The sequence below is a fragment of the Enoplosus armatus genome, chromosome 1 (genome assembly GCF_043641665.1).
Source record: "Enoplosus armatus isolate fEnoArm2 chromosome 1, fEnoArm2.hap1, whole genome shotgun sequence".
NCBI classification, from domain to species: domain Eukaryota; kingdom Metazoa; phylum Chordata; class Actinopteri; order Centrarchiformes; family Enoplosidae; genus Enoplosus; species Enoplosus armatus.
Genome location: NC_092180.1, coordinates 23,056,833 through 23,080,058, shown reverse-complemented (window position 1 = coordinate 23,080,058; position 23,226 = coordinate 23,056,833). Strand labels below are relative to the sequence as shown.

The 23,226-nt window shown below is 42.8% G+C and overlaps 2 protein-coding genes across 2 annotated transcripts in view; both read right to left on the bottom strand.

Moving 5' to 3' along the window:
* Positions 1–3,496: 3,496 nt before the first annotated feature.
* Positions 3,497–13,064, bottom strand: LOC139285949 (retinoblastoma-like protein 2). The gene is made up of 14 exons (XM_070906625.1): positions 12,936–13,064; positions 9,921–10,043; positions 9,299–9,405; positions 8,786–8,889; positions 8,482–8,619; positions 7,879–8,043; positions 7,656–7,725; positions 7,455–7,558; positions 6,806–6,982; positions 6,252–6,323; positions 5,884–5,944; positions 5,027–5,187; positions 4,730–4,894; positions 3,497–4,554 (listed from the first exon to the last, which is right to left on the bottom strand). The coding sequence occupies exons 2-14, from the start codon at positions 9,992–9,994 to the stop codon at positions 4,342–4,344; spliced, it is 1,611 nt and encodes a 536-aa protein (XP_070762726.1). The 5' UTR covers positions 9,995–10,043; positions 12,936–13,064; the 3' UTR covers positions 3,497–4,341.
* Positions 13,065–16,222: 3,158 nt separating this feature from the next.
* The window catches only part of chd9 (chromodomain helicase DNA binding protein 9), a 64,032-nt gene continuing 57,028 nt past the window's right edge, over positions 16,223–23,226 (bottom strand). The window contains exons 31-39 of the mRNA XM_070902739.1: positions 22,024–22,896; positions 21,726–21,895; positions 21,198–21,428; positions 20,054–20,231; positions 19,568–19,716; positions 19,128–19,358; positions 18,641–18,790; positions 18,177–18,281; positions 16,223–17,896 (exon numbers count right to left, since the gene is read on the bottom strand). Coding sequence (XP_070758840.1) covers positions 16,901–17,896; positions 18,177–18,281; positions 18,641–18,790; positions 19,128–19,358; positions 19,568–19,716; positions 20,054–20,231; positions 21,198–21,428; positions 21,726–21,895; positions 22,024–22,896 — 3,083 coding nt within the window. The 3' untranslated portion in view covers positions 16,223–16,900. The remainder of the gene's footprint in view (positions 17,897–18,176; positions 18,282–18,640; positions 18,791–19,127; positions 19,359–19,567; positions 19,717–20,053; positions 20,232–21,197; positions 21,429–21,725; positions 21,896–22,023; positions 22,897–23,226) is intronic.

The following is a 23,226-nucleotide window of genomic DNA, read 5'->3' as shown; positions in this document are numbered from 1 at the left end:
GAGGGGTGGGGGTGGGGGGGTGCAGGGTTGGAATCAGTGACATTCTTCAAGGCCAGTGTAAGATTAAAGACCGAGGGCTGTCTTGCCTCTGATCATATATTCACAAAAGATACCCTGTGACGAACACATCTTTAAAGAGAGGCTGACTGAAAATAAGACCACTACTTGTGAATATTTGTGGCAGCCCATTATACATATCATATAAATGGTCCATTACTGAGTAAGGAGATTACACCCCAGAGAGTTTTTTTTAGTTACCCTTCTCATTTTCTGTTTGCCCTCTTTTTTTTTTGGCTCAATCCTGTGAGCAGCTGCCTCCAGTGGCACAACTTTGTCCTCTGTGATGTTTTATGTGTGGAAACGTCACGGATCCTAGGTTTGGATTTAGCTGGGAGGGGCTCTATCTTTTTTTTTGTTTGATCATACAGAATGACTCCAATATTATAGCATTGTGGCATTGAGTTCAAAGAGCACTGATAAAAAAAAACTTTAAAAAAACTAACAGCCTTGGGCATAATGTGCAACCAGGAGCATTTATGCAGAAATGAAAAATGTCAATAGTGCTTCCTTCCATAATATTGCCTATTTCGCTGGCACATAACACCGGCTGGTGACTCATGACCATAAATTCAGCGCGCACAGTACAGTAAACCGAATAATGATTAATATAACTTTCATCTTGCGTTTGCTTCACTTGGTGTGGCCTTGGGTCCTTTAATAGTCATGGCACTGTGGAAAAATTTAATAGCTTGCTATTCTGCATGTCCTTCAAATAAAATGTTTCCATAATGGATTCTCATTGGTAGATATATATACAGTATATATATATATATATATATATATATATATATATACTGCATCATAAGCCTTGTCCTTTTTGTATCTTTCACGAGAGAGCTCATCAAAAAAAACTTTGCTAGATTACAGGATTACAGCTTCTAGAAAGGGACAGCAAATGGCTAACCTGCTGAGAAATATTAATATAATAATCAAGTGTCTCAGGTTGCTCTTAATTCAATTGTCTCTCTTAACATTTCCCGGCTATGTCAATCAATGTGCCTGCCTTGTCTTTAAAGCAACAGAGGAGTTATCCATTCCGGCGCCATTAAAACATCAATGTCTCATTTCTGCTAAATGGCAGAGGAAAGATAATTGGCATGTGTGCATGCATATTAATTAACTGATAATGAGACGATAAGGCCCCCCTCTCTATCTGCAGATGTGGAACCACTAATCAATTGGCAGTGAAATGGGGTAAAAATGCGCTTCTTTTATCCCACTACTGAAATTAAAAACCTATTTAGTCCCACGTTTTCCAACAAAGTGCTTTTCATTTATCTTCTCCAGCACATTATTCAATCACACTTTCCATTTGTATAATGGTAATATTTTCATGTAATTTCCCGCTGCCTCTGAGATGGGTGTTTTTGATATGGCTTTGTGAAATGGCTATTCCATTCCAGCTCCATTCACTGGCTGGTAATAAACTTACAACCTATATTTCAGATTAAATGTCTTCAGCAAATGGAGCCAGCCTCAGATGTCTCATGGCAGCGTGGACAGATCACTTGTGCTCCCTGGTGGCTGCAGAGAGAACTACGTCAGTGTTTGTCCATGCCCCCTGGTGGACAGACTGGGAAGTGCTTGGACACTTTTGTAACCCGACTCTTGGCAGCATTTCATTATTTACTGTATGAAACGCTCGCTGTTTCTGGCTGTTCAAATGAACAGCAACAGCCCTCTGATATGCAGAGCATGCTATCTAGTTTGGAGAGCTGCAAGGTATCCAGGGCTGAAACATAAGCTGACTATCTTAAAGGGCTGCTTGCTTTAGCCTGCAGCAGAATTGGAAGTGTTTGAAAGAGTGTGTTGTAACTATCAGCCCTGACCAGAGGTGTGTGAGCGCTTCAGATGAGGAGGAGAGGAGAATAAACACATAACGGCAGTGAAAACAAACAAAGGAGATGCAAAGTACACTGCAGCAGGCTGTGCAAAGATCTAAAACAAGGCTAGGAAAGAACATAAAGGCAACACAGGTACAAAACAACACAACGCAGCATTTGAACCAGTGGATTTATCACAAAAAAGTTTCTGCAATATGAACATAACTGCTTGATTTCTTCAGAAGTGTGTGTATTTGTGTGTGTGTGTGTGTGTTTGTGGCTGGCCCAGATGACTCAGAGGTTGATGGACAGTAGTGCAGCATCTCCTCCTCCCGCTGACAGGCCCTCCTTCACCCCGGACAGGCCAATCTGTACACACAGCGACACAGACACACAGAGCCCATCTCAGTCACCACACAGCCCATTTGTCATGTCAAATAGCCTCAGAGAGACGCGGCGGTCAAGTTACAGAGGTGATTGTATCAAAGTGACCCCAATGCGATGGTCATAAATTGCTTGCTTTATGGCAAGGTACTACATCCTTGTTCCACTGATAGGACTGAAAACAATGGAAGGACAGAGTCAGCTGATAAGTAAGATGGGAGAACATTTTTTCATGCAGATTTTATGAAACAAAACACACAGTCTTCAGGTAATTTATCATATTTCTTACTTTGAGAAGAGTTTAGGTTGAGGTGTAAAGATTGCCCTCAGCTGGAACCTTCTGTTTTTTCATCCTTGTCTTTGTCTGCTGATCCATTGGTTTCCTCTGCAGACGCCTCCTTGGTGGAGTTGGCTGTCTTCGGCCTCTCCTCCGGCTTCTCAGAGGGGTCCACCACTGTGGCACCCCGGCTCGTGTTGCAGCCCATAATTGAATTGGTGAAATCTAACAAAGTCTACAGTGCACTGTTCAGCTGACGGGAGTCCAGAGGCATATAGAGCGTTAAAACGTCAGTCATAACCTTAAAACCTGTGTAAGTGTTGTGGGCTCAGGTGCCTTTGTTCTCTATGGCAACCTGGAGACTTCCTGTTGAGTTTGGGCTCGTGACTGTGTGTCGGTTTTATTTTACGAGCCTTTGTCTGCAGGCCGTAATTACCTCCTAGGCAACATTGGTTGAGAATTAACTCAGTAGCGTGCCAAAACATGGTTACTGATAAACACTGAAGAGGATTGTGTGTCAATCACAGGGCAGCCATGGTTACCAACTCTCCCACAATGGATGTGCTGGGAGCTTCTGCTTTCATTCAGTCGGAGGAATTATTTATCATGTCGGCTAATGTCAGAGCAGATTCTTATTTACAGGTCTACTGGGTGTTATGATACAGGGGAGGGGAAACACAAACTGTAGATCATTAGTCTGGTAGATACACAGTTTTGTATGAAGGTGGAGTGTGAGACAGAAAAATGAAAACAAATTATATTTAATCAGACAATTACAGTCTATACTATAAATGATGTTAGTGAGTCCCCTGCTGTTTGCAAGTGAAGACAGGTTGGTTGTTGCTTCTCATTAGCTTTAAGTGGAAATTCAGCAGAATCCAAACATCTTTGCTGGTAATGTCTGTTAGAAAGACAACGTTTTAATGAATAAGAATGTTATAGAGACATAAGGTATCATCAAATATACGTTTGTTTATTGTTATATTCATCTCTGTTTGACACTGGAGTTTATGGACATACATGTACTTACATGTGAAATGAAAAGTATTTTGATTTAACGTCTTTTAAAAACATTTACAGACCCTCCAGACAGGTTTTAACACATATCAAAAATACTCACAATTTGTGTCTGCCATGTTTTTATTTTTAACAAAAAACTGAAATGATCGAGTTAAAAAAACAGAATCTATGAATATGCAAAAAAAACAAAAAAACAACAACAACAGTTTCAATCCTGGATACAAGACAAGAAAGCATCATTACAGGATAAAAAAAAACATTGAAAACAGCTTTACACTGAAGACTTAGTATCATCCCTCACTTAATCAGTCTAGTCAGCTAGAATCAAGTATTCTTGAAGGCCATGCTGAAGCCTGACATACGCTCATCCTACAGTTTTAGCTGCAGTTCACTTGGTAACATCCTTTCTCAGTCTAACCTTTATTTATCTGAGGAAAGTCAACCTAACACTTCCCAGTCATGCCCTACTTCATATTCATACAGCATCCTACACTTCCACCAGGGAGCTGCACGGGACGACTACAATCTTCTACCATTGGCCACTGAGCTGAGGGTTAAGTGCCTCATTCAAGGACACCTGGACAGTAGGTGTCAGAAATAGTGCAGAGCAAAAAGTGCAAGAAGGCGTAATTTTAGCTCAGACTGCTGACAAACAGTTTGAGCTGACGGAGAATTTGGCCCAAAGGAATTCTGAAGATCCATGTAGAGGAAGACAAAGCTTTCCCTCCAACACCTGATGTTGTTGCTGCGGTCTCAGAAACAGGACTCCTCTCTGCTCTAGTGCAGGTTAGCCTTTGTGACTGGAGACACGCGATCATTCACCACATTCCTTAGTCGCCTCTGCCAGGCTGACTGACCTTCCAAACGAAGCCTCTTCGCTGATGGACCATCTTCTTCTCCCTCCTCCTCTTCTCGATCCAACAACGGCACATAGGATCGCCTGTTGGGTGACCTGCCCGTCTTGATCATGTTATTGATCTCACGCAGACACTGTGGAAACGGGAGGGATATTTGTGGCAATATTTAAAATCAATCATTTAGCTCTACTGAAAGTGTTTATTAAGTACATAGTGAAACAGTATATCCAATATCTTCAATCTACACAAACTAAATAATATCATTTCAAGATGACAATTTGATCGCTAAAAAGATTATGTGCACAGACCTCTGAGGGGCTTGAGTTGAAGTAGTAGCAGAGTCCGGGTGTACGGCGAGGAGGGGTTTCTGCATTGTATGGTGAAATGTAGATGGAGTGGCTGCTGGACAGCTGGCGTCTGCGAGGAGATGCTTTCCACTGTCGGGGGTATGGAGACAAAGGAGGAGTGTCTCCCTACACAAGAGGGACACCGCATATGTTCCAGTATATTACAACATTTTACATATCCGTGAGTTTTTGTGGCCTCTTTTTGCTCAGTTTGTTCAAACTCTGGCAAAATTCAGAGCCTTAACAGGGTTCACTTACTCCAGGGCTTGGGGCAAACTGCTTGGCAAAGTCCTGCATCTTTGTCGTGTAGACCTGGTTGTAAAAGTAAATAAGATTGCCCCTCTCCTCCTGACAAGGTCCAGGATAATGTGTTGATGGTGTGTTGGGGGTCAGGATACTGTCGCGGTAGTCTCCATTATCTGTAATCAACACAGTGATAAACGCTCGCTTCTCATTGTGGAGTTACAGTACATGGTCCCCTCTCACATTACTGATACAATGCAGTAATATATTGTGAGTTACTGTGATCGCTTGATGTGTTTAATTTGTCATACAATGAGGCATTGCTATAATGTAACTCTGTCCGGCTACATACAGTTAATACTTGACTTATGGCTGACCCTAGATATGCTGCCTAAAGGAGTTCAGTTAAAGGGAACATGTTGGTGAGTCCAGCTGTTAAACACGGGTATATTTAATCACCTTGTCTTCTTCCTGCGGCTGTGAAATAGAAAGTGTTTCATTTGGGCTAATAGGATGTGCCTATGTCATTACAACAGCAAAGATAAGGCATGTCTTGTCTATGGTTTAAGTATGGTTACGGTCAGATCTGTTTTAGCGAGTTTGCGCAAAATAATATGTTAATAATATGAAGGTAGAATCCTCCAGTGACTAAAAGGCTAAACAGACAGGCCCAATTATATTTATGTATGAGTATGGACAAAGAAAAGTGAATGAATATATGTATGTACTATATGTACAGTACACTGAGATGTATTTGTTAATTTGTGTAAATCAGCTTGCATTACACCATACTGTATCATAATGTCAACATGTGAAAGAAATGCAACTCCTCCTGCATGCAGATGATTTTTTTTTACTAAAGGGTTTCTTACTGTTGTTTCCAGTGAGAGCATTTTCTATGTCTGTTCCAGAAATCAGCACATTTTTGCAGACCTGAGAACAGAAAACGTTACATAGCCATAACACACAAGAAAAAACAAACTCAAATAATCTGTCAATTTGATGAAACAGTGTTAATGTTCATCAACGTCTTCAGTCACACTTCATATATTTGAATACAAATCAGCTTCCTGAGATGAAAGTGTACTGACTTCAGGTCTGTGGATCAGCCACACTGTTTATGGGTCAGAGGTGACATGAAATGTCTTGAGACTCAGTCTTTTCCTATATTATGTTCATCCAGAGTTGATCCAGTTGCATACTGAAGAGACGGCAGGAATAATGTGGGGAAAAAACGTACACTTTTGAGGGCAAGTGGCTGAGACTTGTAGCACGTCATTATGCGCTTGAAGGGTATCTCCATCTTGGTAATCTGTAAAAGCAATGCAAACTCTATGAGTTAATCATTGATTATTCACTTTGTAATCATTTCTAAGCAAAAGTGTCACATCTAGATCAATTATTTTAGAAGGGTGAACCAAAACCACATTGATAGACTCTCTAAGATGCCCTTTAATACCTACTAATAAAATATTTAAAAAGTTGGTTGTCCCTCAATCACATGATGTCGCTGACCAACACTTCACAATAGGTGACAGTGTAATAGTGGAATGAATGTTCTTGGTGAACTACTGTGTCAAACTTCCCTGGAAAAAATCACCCTCATGGAGTAGTAAATATTCATGCAGGTGACACTAACTGAATCAGGACAGCACAGCACCATAATCAGACAAATCTTTACCCCTCCTTGGCCTACAATATTAGCCCCTAGCCCCTCTACCAGTGTGTTGATCATCAAATCATCAATGGATAATTAAAAGTGCTGAGGCTTCTCTCAGAAGTGTCAAAGCCCACCTTAGCCATGATGTACATGGCACACATGAGCAGCTGGTCCAGGTGACGGTCTACCATGAGGTCAGCGCAGTGGACCAGAGAGTGCTCAAAACAGGTCCAGATCTGCAACCGCAGCTCATCAGAAATGCCCAGTGTGGAGCACAGCTCCCTCAGACGCCTGCCCATCAAGCTGTAAACCTGAGGCGAAGAGAAAACATGACCACATGAAACACATCATCTCCAAATATTCCCAACAGCTTCCCCCATGTGGAATATACACACCTGAAATTATATCATATTCCATCAATTATAAAAGTGGGGGGAAAGACATTCACAGGTATTTAAACAACAGAACTGTCATTTCAGCCACTTCATATCAACAACATAAACACACAATACAATTGTGTTTGGTGGCATGACTGTTCTGGAGGCTCCGTCCATGCAAACATGCCAAGTAGCCAGTGACAAAAAGTACACCACTACAAGAACTGCACTATGGGTGCTCTGACATTGTTAGTTAGTTGCACAGTTTGGCCATTTTTGATCAGCTGGACATGAACTAAACAAAGCACAAAATGCATTGTGGTGTGTCACCAACTCGTGCATCCTGAACAGAATAGATTTGGAGCCACAAAATAGAAAATAGTTGTACATTATAGATTAATCTGACCTTGCGAGCAAACAGATGGAGGGAGTTGTTTCTCCGAGGCCTGCTCACAGCTGACGGAGAACGCTGATGGTCAGAGCTAGCAGACTGTTCAGCTCTGAGATCAGCTGGCAAAAACACAACTGACCAGTCAATCCATAATAAGAATACTGTGGTCAGTTCGCAGTCGAGGAGTGTATTAAAATGTATTTAATGCATTTATACCTCTAGGTAGGTTCCCGTCTGGTTGCAAGTCTGTTCTCTTTGGATCTTCAAGCCGAGTAGGAGGCGTCACCTGCATATGACATCACCTCATTAAAGCCACGTAACATTTTAATCATGTTTCTAATGTAATCTTACTCAGAAATTGTCACCAGCGTCACCTTGGAAGAAACTCGAGTATAAAATCTTAGATAGTCTTAGTGTTATGTTGTGTGTTATTGCCAACCTGTTGGCAGGTGGGCAGGTGGCCCTCGTTGGCTTTGATGTCTTCCCACAGCGGTGAGTCACTGGTCCAGGCCAAGCTCTCCAGAACTTTCTCTTCCACTTGGGCAAGGTGTCTGACCACAGCACGAGGCAGGCCGGCTTCAGCCCGCACCACCAGCTCAACCACCTGTCAGACCATAGGAACACAAAACGGAGGACGGACGTATCCTCAGAGTTAGAGGTGTGCAGGGAGAGTGCCACTCTCCACTCCCTCAGAAACCACTGTTAAGGTTCCCGTGAGGCAGGAGTGTAACCATGTTTTGTGCTGTGGAACTTGTCCCATCAAATTATTCTTTATATTTACAAGTGTCTTTTTTGGAGTTGAGAGGTTTTGAAAAAGTGACACAGATTTGATTCTTACATGGTGAAACAGTTTAGTTGTGCACACTAAAGACTGAACTGACATCTATATCGGCTAATGCAATCAAATATTTGCAAAATCCTGTACATTTGCTTGTATCATGGACATTCATGAAATTACATGCGTTTTCATTGAATGTCCATGAATGTGCAATCATGCACACATACATAGGTATATGCCAAGCTAACGAGCTTGGAAACATACCTTATAGAAGTGGTACGGTGCCAGTTTGAAGATCTGAAGGGGCAGAGGGAAGTCGCATGGTAGACAGTTTGAGGATACGGTAATCTCCAGACAACAGGCCACAAGACAGCGCTGGAAAATATCATTCTCAAAGATGACCTGCGACAAACACATGCACATCACAAGCAAAGGCTCAAGAAGGACATAAACATGTACAGTAGTATAACACATTTAGTGACTGTTCATACAGTGCCCCTAGTGTGCAGAAAAGGTGTTTGTCAGACAGCAGTTCCCAGCTGTGGCCACAGGAGGGCAGCGCACTCACTGAGATGTCACTGATGCCAGGCCCTTTCCCCTCTTGACTGGCGAGGTTCTCCAGGATCCTGTAATACCAGATCCCGGCTTCGCAACAGCACTTTGCTGCCAACACTGTGAACAACATGGATTATACGTGACATGTATCAACAACATGGGCTTTATTCCAGAAGTCGATACCTGTCATTAAAAAACAGCCAGCTCTCTAATCATTTAGGGATTTAAAATACTGTAGGTGAGCAGACGGTGGCTCCCTGCGGTGCTCAAAGAGCACTTCTATTGCTTCTGATTGAACCAGTGAATATTAACACTGTGGGACTAATGCTAACACTACGGCTAATGCAATTCTGGGCTATAAAGCCGTGAGTCATCTGTCCTCAAGAAATATGAAACACAAGGTAATAACAAAAGTGTTTCTTTATATACAAACGACAGCCTTCACCATGCATTCATGCCCAAGGTCCAAGTTACTGTCACATCCCCTCGTCCCATTGTTTGAGCATCACTGAATATGTTAGTGTACCGTTGGTCTTCTCATTTCCTGCATTGTCCCTGAGGTGTTGCAGAAATGTGTGCAGCATACATCTCAGTCTGGTTTTAATAGCCTCGGTTGGATCTCTGGAGCAGGCCCTGGATCAGAGGAATCACAGCAGTTAGTGTAGTAGTTAAATAAGCGGGAGCTGTTGGTTGGAAAGCATCTGAAAAGTAAATAAAGGGACGCACAGGGTTTTTAAAAAGCCCTCACTGCAATTGTAAAAGCTCTCTTTAAGAATTTAAAAAGTATACAGAAACCTCCTCAGCGACACTTAATGTTTAGACATAGTGAAACAGTCATTGGTCTCACTGCAAACCGTACCCTGTGAGCCTTTTACCAATACACCAGATGGTAAATACAGGAAGTAGCCTTTGTTATATTTATGGTAAGTGCCAAAACCTAACATGCATGTAAGAGTTATGTGGAGTGATATTGCAGTAATACTACCGAGATGAAACATTTAAGGTCTGTTGTGGTTTATCATAACTGTCAGTATCAGTAAAAACTACTCGCTGTTAACATAACCCACACAGATAATGTTGTAATTGTGAGAGTCCATAAAAACAAAATGGCCACTGTAAGAGTAGGACTGTGAGACTGCAGTGCTAACCTGAACATAGCGATCAGGCGGTCACTGGGGCCAAACCATGGCTTTCCCGGGTTACCTTGAGGCGCGGTTGCCATGGTGAAGTCCACACTCAGACAGGATGAGAGTCAGAGCAGGAACATGCACCTAAACAAGGAGAAAAACATTAGAAACACTGAGAGACTATATTGGGCACAGAAAACCTTGTCATACAGTACAATCAGAGACCATCGCAAGTCAATGAACCATGAATACAATTTGCAAAAAACTTCTATTTTTATTTATTTACTTATTTATTTATTTTTTACCATTTTCATATATGTTAGCTTGATATCAGTCATATCAGAAACTGTGTCTCTGCACCCAAACCACAGACTGTAGAAAAACACGGAAGAGCTGTCTGTGACGTCACCCACTGGTTTCTGAAGGGCCTTCAAAGAATAATTTGACAGTGACAGGAAATACAGTTATTGGCTTTCTTTCGGAGAGTTACATGAGAACATTGATACGACTCTCAATCTTCTCATCTAACTCACAGCAAGAAAATGCGCGGGCCTACGTGTAATACCCCAAACTATTCCTTAAAGCCTGCAGTTTGGGTTGAATATACTAAAAAACTAAAAATCTTGGAAATGTAACAGTTTCATGATGGTGTTAGCTGTGTTGGTAGCCTTGTCGTCGACAACTCCTCACACCCCTCTATGTGTTCGTTCACCTGAATCATTTCACATGTGTGCATCTCCATCCTGACAGAATGGTGACTGCTGACTGTCGTGTTGAGTATGTAACAGGAGGAACAGTCATGATCTTTGTCAGCTTCTGTTTGAGGAGTTTTTGTCCTGGGCTGTCTGATGTGAAAACATGTTCTCAGGTGAAGTGGCCTCAGAGGCCATGCGTCATCTCCAACATCGCCGTCTTCAACTTACAACATGGTATTTTTACAGCGTTGTAGGCCTATTGGTGCTTTTAATTTGAATACTCTTCCCTCCACTGGTAAAGCTCTCCAACCCCCCCTCCTATATCTCCACCATTATAGTTTATCTGTGTGTGTTTGTTCCCTTCCTCTGTCCAGCCTGAATGGAGACTCTGTTGCTCTAATCATTCCCACATGTGCTGTTTATTATTCTGGTTTACTGTCCTCACTGAGTCAGACAGACCTCAGTGTACAGTGATACGTGTGTGTGTGTGTGTGTGTGTGTGTGTGTGTGTGTGTGTGTGTGTGATACAGAGAAGGAAACACAAAAACCCAGAGATTGTAAGGAATCTGAGGGAGGGTTGCATGATACAGAATGTGGATGAGGACTGAACTGTGATTTTGTTTCTTCATCAGGAGTAAGTCCAAAGATAACCATACTTTTATTGTGATATTTCCCCTAATAATTCCTCTTCATATAGCCATTTCGAGCCACTCACTTGATCAGATTTGGTTAAAATAGATGTTTCCAAATGAAATCACCTACCTGCCAATTATTTTCTTTCTTTAGGAGACACACAGAATAGTTACAGCCAGTCTAGCGGTCTTATTGTAAATAACTCCAGAGACTTTCTAACTTAAAACATGGCTCAGGCCTTTTACACACAGGCTGGTGTTCTAAATAACAACAACACTTTCTGAAACCCCCTTTTTTGTTCAAGTGGCTTCACAGCCGATAGCTTTCATTAGTAACCACCTCTGTTTCAGTCTGCCTGAGGTAAAGTTCAATATTTTAACAATTGTTAACAATAAAGGGCTCCTTGTGTGCATGATTCACAGGTGCTGTCTTATTTGTTGTATGGAGATGTCTGGATTAGCAAAAATGTGACCATGTTACTTATATTGAGATCAAGTATCTTTATTTCAAATAACTGGTAGAAGTATGTACAGTGTTGCTGTGGATAAAAATCTTTTTGAAAGAGGTCAAAGGGAATAGAATAGGACGAGAGGAGAGAGGGAATCAGTCTGCTCCATGTGGAGGGAGCAGGGACCACAAAGACTTTCTTTCCTCTGAAAGGACTGCAGGTTAATGGACTTTATTCTCAGACACAATACTTCGCTCACTGAATTCAGGAGAGCAGACAGTATATTCATTTGCCAAGTTATCTCTTAATCAGTCAAAGATTTCTGACTCATTTCCACCTCTGCAGGCTTGAGACCTGACATGTCGCTGAAGCAAGAAAACACCTACAAGATGAACAGGAACTTGGAAGCATCGGTGTGTACACAGCTACTCATACCTATGAATCACAGCCTGCTGTGTTCATGCTGACCATTCATTATCTGATTAAACATGCCCTGATTTGTCAAGAAACCTTTGTTTATCCTCGCTTAACAACAGATGGGTTAATGTGCCATTAAAAAGGACCACCAGTGCCATGAATCCCAGAAAATACCAAAAGAGTACAGGAGAGACAGTGAAGGGCACGTTTTATCTACAGAGAAGATATCAACTGGACTGAGAACAAACTCAAAAAGTAGCTGACGTTTAGTTTTTAAGTCAGACTCAAAGCTGATGTTGCCATGCTTCATTATCTGCCTCGCTCTCGTCTTTACTGTTACATATAAATCAACTAGTCTGTGCATTGCATGGAAAGAAACCACTTTCCGTCCAACACTGCATGTTTGTTTGGTGGTTTGTGATGAGTGTAAACAATACATTTATACTCTTAATAATAACAGTCTGTTGCCAATTCATACGGGTTACACCCATTTCCTGTTTCCTCCAGACTGCCTTCACTGACAGAAGTTCCATCAAAACAGGCCTAACTTTCACTTTCAGACACGTGTTAAACATTTAAATGGCACTTGAGGTAAATATGTATGAATGTTGTTTTTCATTATCAATAAAACTTCATTGTTCAGTGCATTATGGCCTGGCTGCAAAAGATTTAACTGTTGACTGTAGAGGGTCAGTAATAACTCATCCAGAGGTGGATGATCACAGTGTTTGCTCAATTTGCTTAAAGCTGTCAGCTGACGTTTCATGCAATTTTCATGTCACCCAAGTTGCTCTTTTGACTTAGCACAAACTTAACTCATAAAACAGGTTCAAAATCACTTACCAGGAGCCAGATTGAGGGACTTTGATCTGTATGTCCGGCTGGTAGCAGTGGAGAGGTGTAGCACGATGCAGCGCTGTCAGCCTGCTGCTGCTGCAGACTGAGGAAGTTCAGATCACTGGCCTCTCTCAGCAGCAGACAAGTCCCAACTTGTCATCTGTGTCTGGTTGCTATGATAAGCACTGAACAGTTGTGTTGTAGAAGTGACTAACACAGGCCAGTGAGCGCCACCAAGAGGAGGAAGGGAGGACTTACAGTAGAAGGGAAAACCAGTTAACCCTTTGCTTTAACACAGATGTTCAGCAGTCAGCTGTTTATGCACTGACTACTGGCCAAAACACTGCATCTTTAAGCATGTTGTGTAGGAATATTTGGAAAAAGTTAGATGGACTTTTCTTCCAACAGCACTATATTATGAATTATAAAAGATGACAATATAATGATGTACCAACCAATGATGCCTTTCTCGTTGCATTTAAGATTTAGTGGATTGCCAACAAACGGTTCTGCAGTATTTATGTACTGAATGCTGCATTACAATAGCTAGAATTAGCTTAAAGGTGTTTCAAAAATGTAAGCAAGTAAAGTCTATTTTCTAGTTTTACACTAAGAAAAGAAAAATTAGAAGTGCCTTCATCTAAGCTCAGAAGAAAATACTTTCCTGTGCCTTCCACCACTGACCTGACCAGTGCGACTGAATCTGCTTTCTAGAGAGAGTGCCAGTGTGGAAACAGTAAGAAAGTGCCAGAAGTTCTGGATATTGATGATTTCCATGATTACACAACATTTTAGTGTTATATTTACATGTAAATAAATCGCTGGAAAATCCATATATGTTCTATGGTCCTGATATTGATGATTTCTTGAATGAGGCCCCCAGACAAAGCAACAGGCAAAGGCACACTGAAGTGATAGTCAGAAGAATATGTTTAATAAAAATAATTAAACCTCAATTTCCTCTATAGAACTTCATAGAAAGTAATCCAATAAATTACAAATTACTTTTAAGACGCGTTTTCCTGCACTACATAAAGAATTATTTTGACTACACAGACCACAACTTGCAAATATTACAACTGTCCAATGAAAAAAACAAAAAAGAGACAAGAATTGACCAGGGTGACATTTAGGATATTATCAAGCTTGAAATAAAAATACAAAACCAATGATGCTAGTTTTGTCATCTCAGTGATTTACACATATGAAAACTGAAAGAAAAAAAAACCTCCCTGTACAGCAGTAGTGTGTTTTGTCATTTCCTCTTGCATATTGGTCATGGTTTACTTGTGTCTGTGTTTTAAATGCAGATTCAACACTGCTCTAGCACGAGCAGTGCTTCGGGAGTTCTTGTACAGTACAACCTAGAGAAAAATAAAATGAAAAGAAAAGCAAAATGAAAGCAAAAACTCCAATCTTATGTCTACCATCCCCCCCCCACCCCCACGTGTGTCTTCACGAGGCTCAGCACAGTTGTCAACGCATTGCTGTGGGGAAACACAGAGTTGTCACATCAAACACATATAGCAGAAGTAGCAATGGCTGGGTGTTTGCATAAGGGCACTACAAGTTTAAAGAGAGCAGAGGTGCAGATATTCAAAATGACAGTGGCATGTTTTAAGTTCATTGCTCAGACATAGAAAAATACTGTACTGTTAGTAATAATATAAAAAAAATGCAATAGCTTTGCAAGCAAAAACCCATAATGAGGTCTATATATATACACATATATATATATATATATATATATATATATATACATATATATATATATATAACAGGCATACAAGAAAACCACTTTAAAGCAACATTATAAATCAGACGTTTATTAGACACTGGGTTGTTCATGGTGTCACCCACTAGAGAACGATGCTACAGCAATACTTAAGAACTAAAAACAGACTGAGTTTATCCAGTGGGGGGGGGGGCGTGTTCAAACACAGGGGGGGCACTCTGTTGTCCCCCAGCCCAAACAGAAACCTCACCTCAGAAATAATTTTTGTGTCTAACAGTCCACTGTGTAACAGCAGTCCTAGAGTGAGCACTGTTGTGCTGGAGAAAGTTACAAAAAGGTACTTCGGCTTGAGTGAACTCCAGTGTTTACGTGTGTCCCGGTTACAGCTGAACGTGGACGTGTGCGGAGAAGATGGACAAAAATGCACAAGCAATGGACACTGAGCACAAATCTGAGCTGTTAGTTTTGTCAGACAGAAGTGGACCGAGAGAGTGAGGTACAGGATAAGGGCACTTCTACATCTAGCTGAAGCTCCATTCATCAGCAGAACAGACTCGAGGACAAAGTGAAATACACACAGCCAAGCTGCAAACCCCCCAGCAACACAAGCTGCTATTATTTAGCCCTTCCTGAAGCTAGCCCGTCCGGCACTGTGTACAATTTAACACTCACAGACGATGACAATAACTACAATCTTAGCCAGGATTTGAACTATTTTGTGCTTGTGCCATGTATGTAAGACTTTGGTAGACAGGTGGTCATGCAACACAGAATCCAAATGACTAATTTCCTCCACATTTCTAATGTGACATGTTTGAAGGTCTAAAACCCTTGTAATGTGTTTTTCTTCTAGTCATAGCTCACAAGGCCCCCTCCTTAAGACACAACATTGAGACTGGAAAGTTATGGAAGCGGTGGACACCGGGTGAGAGGAGCAGTCCAGCCAAGCAAAACACAGTGGAAGCTCTCAGGAAAAAAAGAAAAGAAAATGGCCTCTGATACACACATTCCAGCAGAGACAAGGACATTGTGTACATGGACAGCAAGAAAACACACCCATGCACATGTACATCTGCACAGTGAAGCCAATCCATTTAGCACAGTTGAGGTAAGATGTAGTCAAATACGCCGGGGTTGTAGTATTAATATCCATGTCGTCAAGAATCCTGAATTCTTCCTCTACACAGAGACCACAAAACTCTGTCAGGACCTCAGGAGAGTCACAGGGCAGTTTTTTGGCACACAGTAAAAGGTTGTTTTCTGTCCCCACAGCTCAAGGAGTTTATTAGACTCTGACACTGTAGTAAAAATCAACAGATGTGCAAGTGAACATGTATGCCCACTGTAAGTAGCTAAAGTGCGCCTTGGACATGTTGTGACATGTTTGTAAGGTGATGGTGAAAATGAGGAGTCTCTAAAATTAGACATCACAGCAGATAATTAAATTATGATCCATTTTGAGGGATTTGAGCTTATGTTGTTTGATTGAAAAAAAAGAAAGAAATACTTCTACAGATTTCCCGCCCAAAAAAACGAAGCGATATTAAGAGAAGGAGCTTCTGTTTCCAAACAGGATGTGAACGAATGCAGAAATGAACTCTTTGATGCGATATGAAGGTAAGTGAGACTGCGTGAGTTGGTGCACTGGGGTGGAACATGGCAGACAGAATCTACAGCTTCAGTGACATTCATTAGCTGCCCAAGTTATTGCTGACATATCCAACGTATGATCTGCAAAGCATAAGTGTCAACGAACCTGTAAAAGTACTGACTATTTACAAGAGAAAGTGTTTGTCAAGTGTCATTCCCCCAACCCCCAACAATCAAAATATATTAATAGTACAGCTCAACGAGCATGTTGATGTAGTTTCACTTTTTTAATAAAATTAAATCCTGACATAATTACAATAATGCCTTTTTTTGTTGCAATTGTACATAATTGTGTGGTACAAGTTCACAGAGTTCAGAAATCTACTAAAGTCTGACATGCAAAATGTCTCAAAACAAGACTGTACCATGAGAACAAAAACTGAAATTTTATTTCAGTTCCTTTTAAGTCAGTTTTTCCTGTTTTTTTTAGGTTTTTGTCGTCTTTATTACACAACATTTTAGTTAGTTCTTATATTTACATGTAAAGAAATCGCAACATAAGTGCTGGAAAATCCATATATATGTGAATATATGTATACATTTCTAGGCGATACATAAATAAATTTATAATTATATATTCAGAGGATCAGTCCTCATCACTGGAGTCTGAATCATCTGATGAGGAAGAAGAGCTCCCAGACTCCGATGAAGATGACTCGGCTTTCCCCGAACCTTCAGGACCACTGTTCTCTTTTTGTTCTGCTGACTCCTCCTCTTCTTCGTCTTCGTCTTCTTCTTCATCCAACGCTTCTTCTAACATCTCGTCGTCCTCCTCCTCTTCGTCCTTCCCTGCGGCTGGCCGCTCCATCTCTTGTGGCGACGCCTGGGAGACTGCAGGAGGAGGAGGAGCAGGAGGAAGGGTGGGGTCACTGTTTGAGCTCTGCAGTTGTGTGGCAGACACAGGAAGGTTAAGGCCTGGAGTGAGAAGCATCCCTGGGTAAAGCATACTGGAGAGTAACATGGGATTAAGAGACAGTGGGTGACTGGAGGCTGCAGAGGCAGCTGAAGCACTTTGTGGGGCGGTGGCAGAGGAAGCGGAGCTGGAAGAGGAGGAAGGAGTCGTGTTCGAGCCCTCTGTCCTTTCTCCTTTGGTGTCTGAGGTGTGAGAGGGGCCTTTGGAGGCAGACGGCTCTCCTGTTACGCCACTGGCGGTTCCCTTTGTCTTCTCCTCAGAGCCTCCGGTGCCCTCCTGAGCAGGCTTCCCAAGCAAGCTGCTCATGCCAAGCAGGTTTGGCAATCCAGCCATACCAGACAGCATCATGGGAAACATGGCGGCTAAGTTACTTGCAGCCAGGTTGCTCGCGTCGGACGGCAGCCCCATCAGGCCTGCGGTGAGCTGCAGGGACTGTAAGCTCTGGAGGTTTTGCTGGAAGGCCTGCAGGCTGGTCAGGTCCATGCCAGAGAGGAGGCCGTTGGCCAGCAGGGGGTTCAGACCGAGGGCGGAGGCTGCTGGGTTGGGTGCCGCTGCCGCCGCTGCCGCCTTGGCCAAGGGATTCTTAGGTCGACGTCCACGCCTGCTCACCTCCTCTGGAACGATGGGTCCAGTCAGGATCCTGTCAAACATGCTCTCTGGGAGGTAACCCTGGAGAAAACATGGAAGATATATGCAGAGTTAGCAGTTTTACACAGCACAGCTAAAGTACATAATATAATAATAATATAATTTGATACACATCAAACTAATACTGCAACTAATACTACATTCATGAAGGTTATAATGTTTTTGTTGAAACTGTTTAGTTTACCCTCACTGATACAAACAAAATATTTGCAACACAAAACCCAATAAACTGACAACTGAATGTATATCGACACTGTTGAAAATGGCTTTGATCTGGTGGATGTGATACTCTGTGACTCACCGACTGTTTGACAACATCAGCCCATTCAGGTGGGACTCCGTACTCCGGGTTCTCCTGAAGGAACCGGCACAGATCCTTCAGAGGAGGAGCAAAAGCTCCACCAACCTACAGGAACAATTACAGGCAACATGAACCAAAGTGCACAACAGGCAAGATACATATTTTACATTTAGGAAACAAGCTGTCATCTCGGGTCCATAACAAATCATTAAAATATCACTTCCTTTCCAACCTTGTTTAAAAGGCAGAAGTAGGAGATTCTCATTATGGTAAGAAATGTCCACAATTAGGAAAGTTACAGCATGCAGTCTGCCAAAATGATTATTAACAGAGCTACAACCCAGTTTTTGAAAGTGAAATTATTGGCCACTAATGGCGTAATTTGTGGAGATGATTATGTTAACGTTTCTTTTTGTGTTTGAGGACACACTCCAACCCACGTTCAACATCACACACAAACACACCTTGCGTGCATTTCTCCTGTTGATGATCTGGACCCTCTCCTCTCCTGTCAGGCTGTTCACGTCAATCTTGTTGGGGTTCCTGCAGCGGTGCCTCTTCTGCTTGGGCCGACCATCCTGGAAGTGGAACTGCATCTGCATCTTATTTACCCCCTGGACACGAAATGGAAAAATAGTCATGTTGAAATAAATTGTCTCACTAATGCAGTAAACTTTCATGAATTGAAATCATGCATCCATTGCATCGTCAAACTGAGCACCTGTGGGTGAATTTGACAGCCATGTTCTCTACCTGCGTTTAACATCTGCACACATATTTATTCCATGAAATCTTATTTTCTTGATAGCCTACAACTGCATGTTAATTGATCATGGGGATTTACCTTTAACATAACCATAAAAAACCCTAACCCTTTCCTGTAAAACTACGGAAACCTCAAAGCAGATCTGCGGAAGAATAATGGGAGGATATAAAAAAAAATGGACTCACAGGAATAAAGGCTCCAGTGTCTGCTACAAAGCCAGGGTGCTCTTTCAGCCACTGCTCTAGATCTTTCCTCCTGGGGGCGTCGTCCCCAGCAAGTCGGGTGCCATCTTTGAGGTTGATGACCGGGACCCTACTCTCAGTGTCCCCGGGGGCCTGACTGGAGCTCTGGCTGAAGCCCGCCACAGGGGCCGCAGCCATGCCCACCTGGCCAATACCACCCCACCCTGGAGGCACCTGGAGATACATGAGCACAAAACATGTTAAACATTATTTACATTGCAGCTCATCATATACAGCACACTTACGAAAATAATAACTGTATTATTTATACACTGTCATACGTACAAATAATTGTAAACATCAAAATATAAATAGTTGTGGTACCATAAACCAGTATTGAGCTCCTGCTTTTGCACAACAAGGAACAAAAGACAACTGGTTACCTGATCAGGAACAGCAGGGACTCTACTCCTGTTCATGAAGAGCAGGTCCATCCCCTCCACATTCTTCCTCCTTCCCCTCCGCCTCTTAACCACTGGCTGGCCATCCTGCACTCCGTTCAGCCTCATCTGACCAGTAAGATCTGGAGGCACTGCAGAAGAACCAGCCTGTTAGCTGTGAACTATTTTCTGAGATACATCTGGAAATTGTCTTCTCCTAAGCCCATTCAATTGTGGACTTAAATTAGCTTTTTAGGACTTTCACCTGAAAAGTTCAGATGATATATTTCAGGCTGAACACACGCATTTTCTATTCCGTATATCTGTGTAAACACAGCCAGTAGGGCCACAGAAGATGAAGACTAATGTCTACGCAGTCTTCAAGTCACCAAAACTATATTTTGCAGCCATCTAGTGGTGGAAAAGGAAAACAGGATGGCCTCATTTCAACACGTCTTTAGGTGTTTGCTGTATTTCAAATAAACACACCAGTCTGGAAGCTGCACTGAGGCTTGGTGATGTCAGCCAGGCCCGTGTCCGAGGCACTCTGCAGCTCATGAAGCCGGGCAAGGTACTGCTGCTGGGCCTGGGGGCCCTCCTCCGACTCCAGGGGCCTCTTCAGAGGTAGACCTTGTTTCTGGAAGGTCAACTTCAGACCTCCTTCCTGCTACACACACAGACAAACAAACAAAGGGTGTTGGATACGTCTAGGGAGATGTATAGTCACAGGGCAAACACACAAAGGGAATAAAGTTTGTCCTTGTTTATAACTCAGACTGTTTGTTAGATATGGAGCCGTCTGTCTTTCCACAATATCTATCCAGTTATTTAAGGATCATAGTAAATTTGTCTCGTGTTATTTTCATATCTCTAATGCTATATCCTGGTAGGTATGCTGAATTTAAATGTATATAATAAAGTATCATCTCATTTCTAAGTACGTCTTACAATAAGAGACAATATTGTTCTTGTTAGTAGTATTGGGACACATGGACACATGGACACACAGCTGGTAGTGGCTAGTAAGGCAGTGGGTAAAGTCTATTCATAGTTTGGACTGTGGTGGGAAGCCATGCCAAAGAGATAGCTGTTGTCAGCATATAAAGACTTTATAGGTAACAAGCAGTGGGTGTTTGAGGGTCTGGGATGATAAAACCATACAATTTGGGAAGAGATGCTTATCAAAAAGCAACACAAAAGCAAAGAATAAATGGAAGCAAGTCTGAAGCCTGCCACGTTAATTGCAACATTGCCTAGAAGCATATTAGAGAACACCCACAGCCAAGGTCTCCATATCAATCAGATTATAAGAAAGACCCCTTCAGTCGAGAGAGGCTTCAGACTGAACCTTATTATATTCTCATGACTGAGTGATTTGTGCTCATGTAATCACAGCCTCAGAGCCCAATTCACATAGAGTGTGTGGGAAAAGTGAGGAAGGCTGCTATTAAATTAATCTCTCCTCCTGCCAGGCAGTCAAAACCACTAATCATGCCCAAAGGAAAGGAGGAAGAAAACCAGAGAAACATGCTGAACACGGCAGCTAACACCAGTCACGGCAGCAGAAGTGGTAGGGTCCTACGATTAGGGCGAAGCAGAGGGAGGAGGAGGAAGACGGGAGAAATCAACATACATCGTTCAGTTTTACTGAGAACTCCTTGTTTTCTGCAACATGCTTGGTCACCTTTGACCCCTGTGGCGAGGCAGAGGGGTCCTCGCACAGGCTGTTGGCATTGTCCAGCAGCTTGGTGGTGTAGAAGGAGGCCACCGCACCTCCAGGCTCGTAGACCCGACGTGTTCCCGGCCACTTGCCCTTTAGCACTGCCTGGCAGATGCTGTCCAGGCGGTTGATGATCACACGATCCTAAATAAACAACAGCACAGACGATCAGCACACCCAGCTGCAAGTTTTCCTATTGACTTGTTTTCATGACTTCCATCAACAAAATTAATCATCAGAGACAAATAAGTTTATATATAATTATCAAATACATCCTTTTTAGCTGAATACTTGATTTGAATACCTGCAGGGACAATTCTGTTGACCAGACTTATTTGGTTTAGTGATGTTTACAATGGCTTAGAGTACAGATGCTTTGTAAGCCCTGCAGTGTTATGTATCAGTAACAATGAGTGGATTGCCGTATGTACAGTAGTTCACCTTTGGCCAGTAGGATGCAGCAAGCATGTACCCTCCTCCCTGGAAAGGATGTGAGGAGTTGTTGATGATGCCGTTCTCAGCCACGTGTGTGTCTTGTGTTTCATCCTGTGTAGTGCTCAGAGATGCCACACTGTCCTCATCAAAGCCCTTTACACTTGTTGCTGCAGGCACTGAGAAAGTGACAGGACACAGAGACAGACATTAGAAACACATAGCATACTTAACTTAAACAATCTAGCTGGTTAGTCATTCAGTGAAAGGTATCTTTGCCTGGAACAAAATATTAAATGGTACTCACCTTTCTTCTTCCCTTCCTGTCCCTCACTTTCACTATCATCAGAAGAAGATGAGGAGGAAGACGATGATGACGAAGAGCCAGAGGTGCAAGATGACGAGGAGGAGGAGGAGCTGGACCCGGAATGTGACGAGGAAGAAGAGGATGACGACGAAGAGGAAGAGGAGCGAGATGAAGAGCTTGAGGAGGAGCCACCTGAGTCGGACTCTGAGCCACGCCTCGCCTCCCTGCGGCCCCTCTTGGCCTTCTTGGGTTTCCTCTCAGAGGAGTTGGGTGTAAGAGGTTTGGTTCGTGCCGCTACCATCTGCTTCTCAGTGTCCCTCGCCTCAGAGACAGGCTTCTCCTCCAGACCTGTGGGAGTAGCTGGTGCTCGAGGAGGGCTCCAACTCTCCCCCTGCTTCTCCCTTCCCTCCTCCCCCTCCGAGGCTGGTTCCACTTTGGGTACAACCCCACTGGGTTCTGTGTCTCTCTGGGTGGGTGGAGGCAGCGGAGAGCCTGTCAACACTGAGCTGGTGGCCTGGCACTGAGGGTGTAGGAGTGGGGTGGATGTGCGTGATTGCTGCTGTGCGGTTTTTGTTTGGCTGTAGTTGCGTTGGGCAGCCATGAAGCTGAGCTCAGGGTCTCTCAGAATGTGGTAATCTGTGCGGCTGACGCCATGCTTGGCAGCACCAATTAGCAGGTCACGGTCATGGGTACCAGCTTCCCACCAGACGGGTAAGTCAGAGCTCATCTGGCACAGCGACAGGCGCTCAAAGAGTAACGAATGTCGAAGGACCTGTTCCCTCACCTGGCGAAGCAACTCTACTCTGTACAGGGTTCGAGACGCTCGCTCCTCTGTGATGGGCTGGATGGTCAGAGACGGGTCCACCGAAGAGTCTGGAACAAACACGAAGTAGCAGGTGTGAGACAAAGTGCGTGAGAGGAAATAAAGGCTGCTCCACAGGTACAACCCAAAGACTTATTTATGGCTAGAGTTTAAACATCACACTGTTTGTCTTTCCACAAATGATTAACCTTATCAGCCCCTCTAGCTCAGTACTGCTGGGCTAGCTTGTTTATAAAGGTGCTACCAACCTCAGAATAAAACCATTTATAGCTAGGAATGAGTGTAGTACACTCTACAGTACCTGAAGCAATGTTAAAGACAGCAGCTTGAGAAAAGTGTTTCCCATTTCACAGAGACCAACTATTGCTGGACACATTGCT

Excerpts from the sequence above, each read along its gene's own strand:
- LOC139285949 (XM_070906625.1), bottom strand. The coding sequence starts at position 9,994 with ATGGCAACCGCGCCTCAAGGTAACCCGGGAAAGCCATGGTTTGGCCCC. Across the intron at positions 8,620-8,785 it reads CTGGCATCAGTGACATCTCA|GTCATCTTTGAGAATGATAT; the intron begins GTGAGTGCGCTG and ends TGTTTGTCGCAG. Across the intron at positions 6,983-7,454 it reads TCCATCTGTTTGCTCGCAAG|GTTTACAGCTTGATGGGCAG; the intron begins GTCAGATTAATC and ends TCTTCGCCTCAG.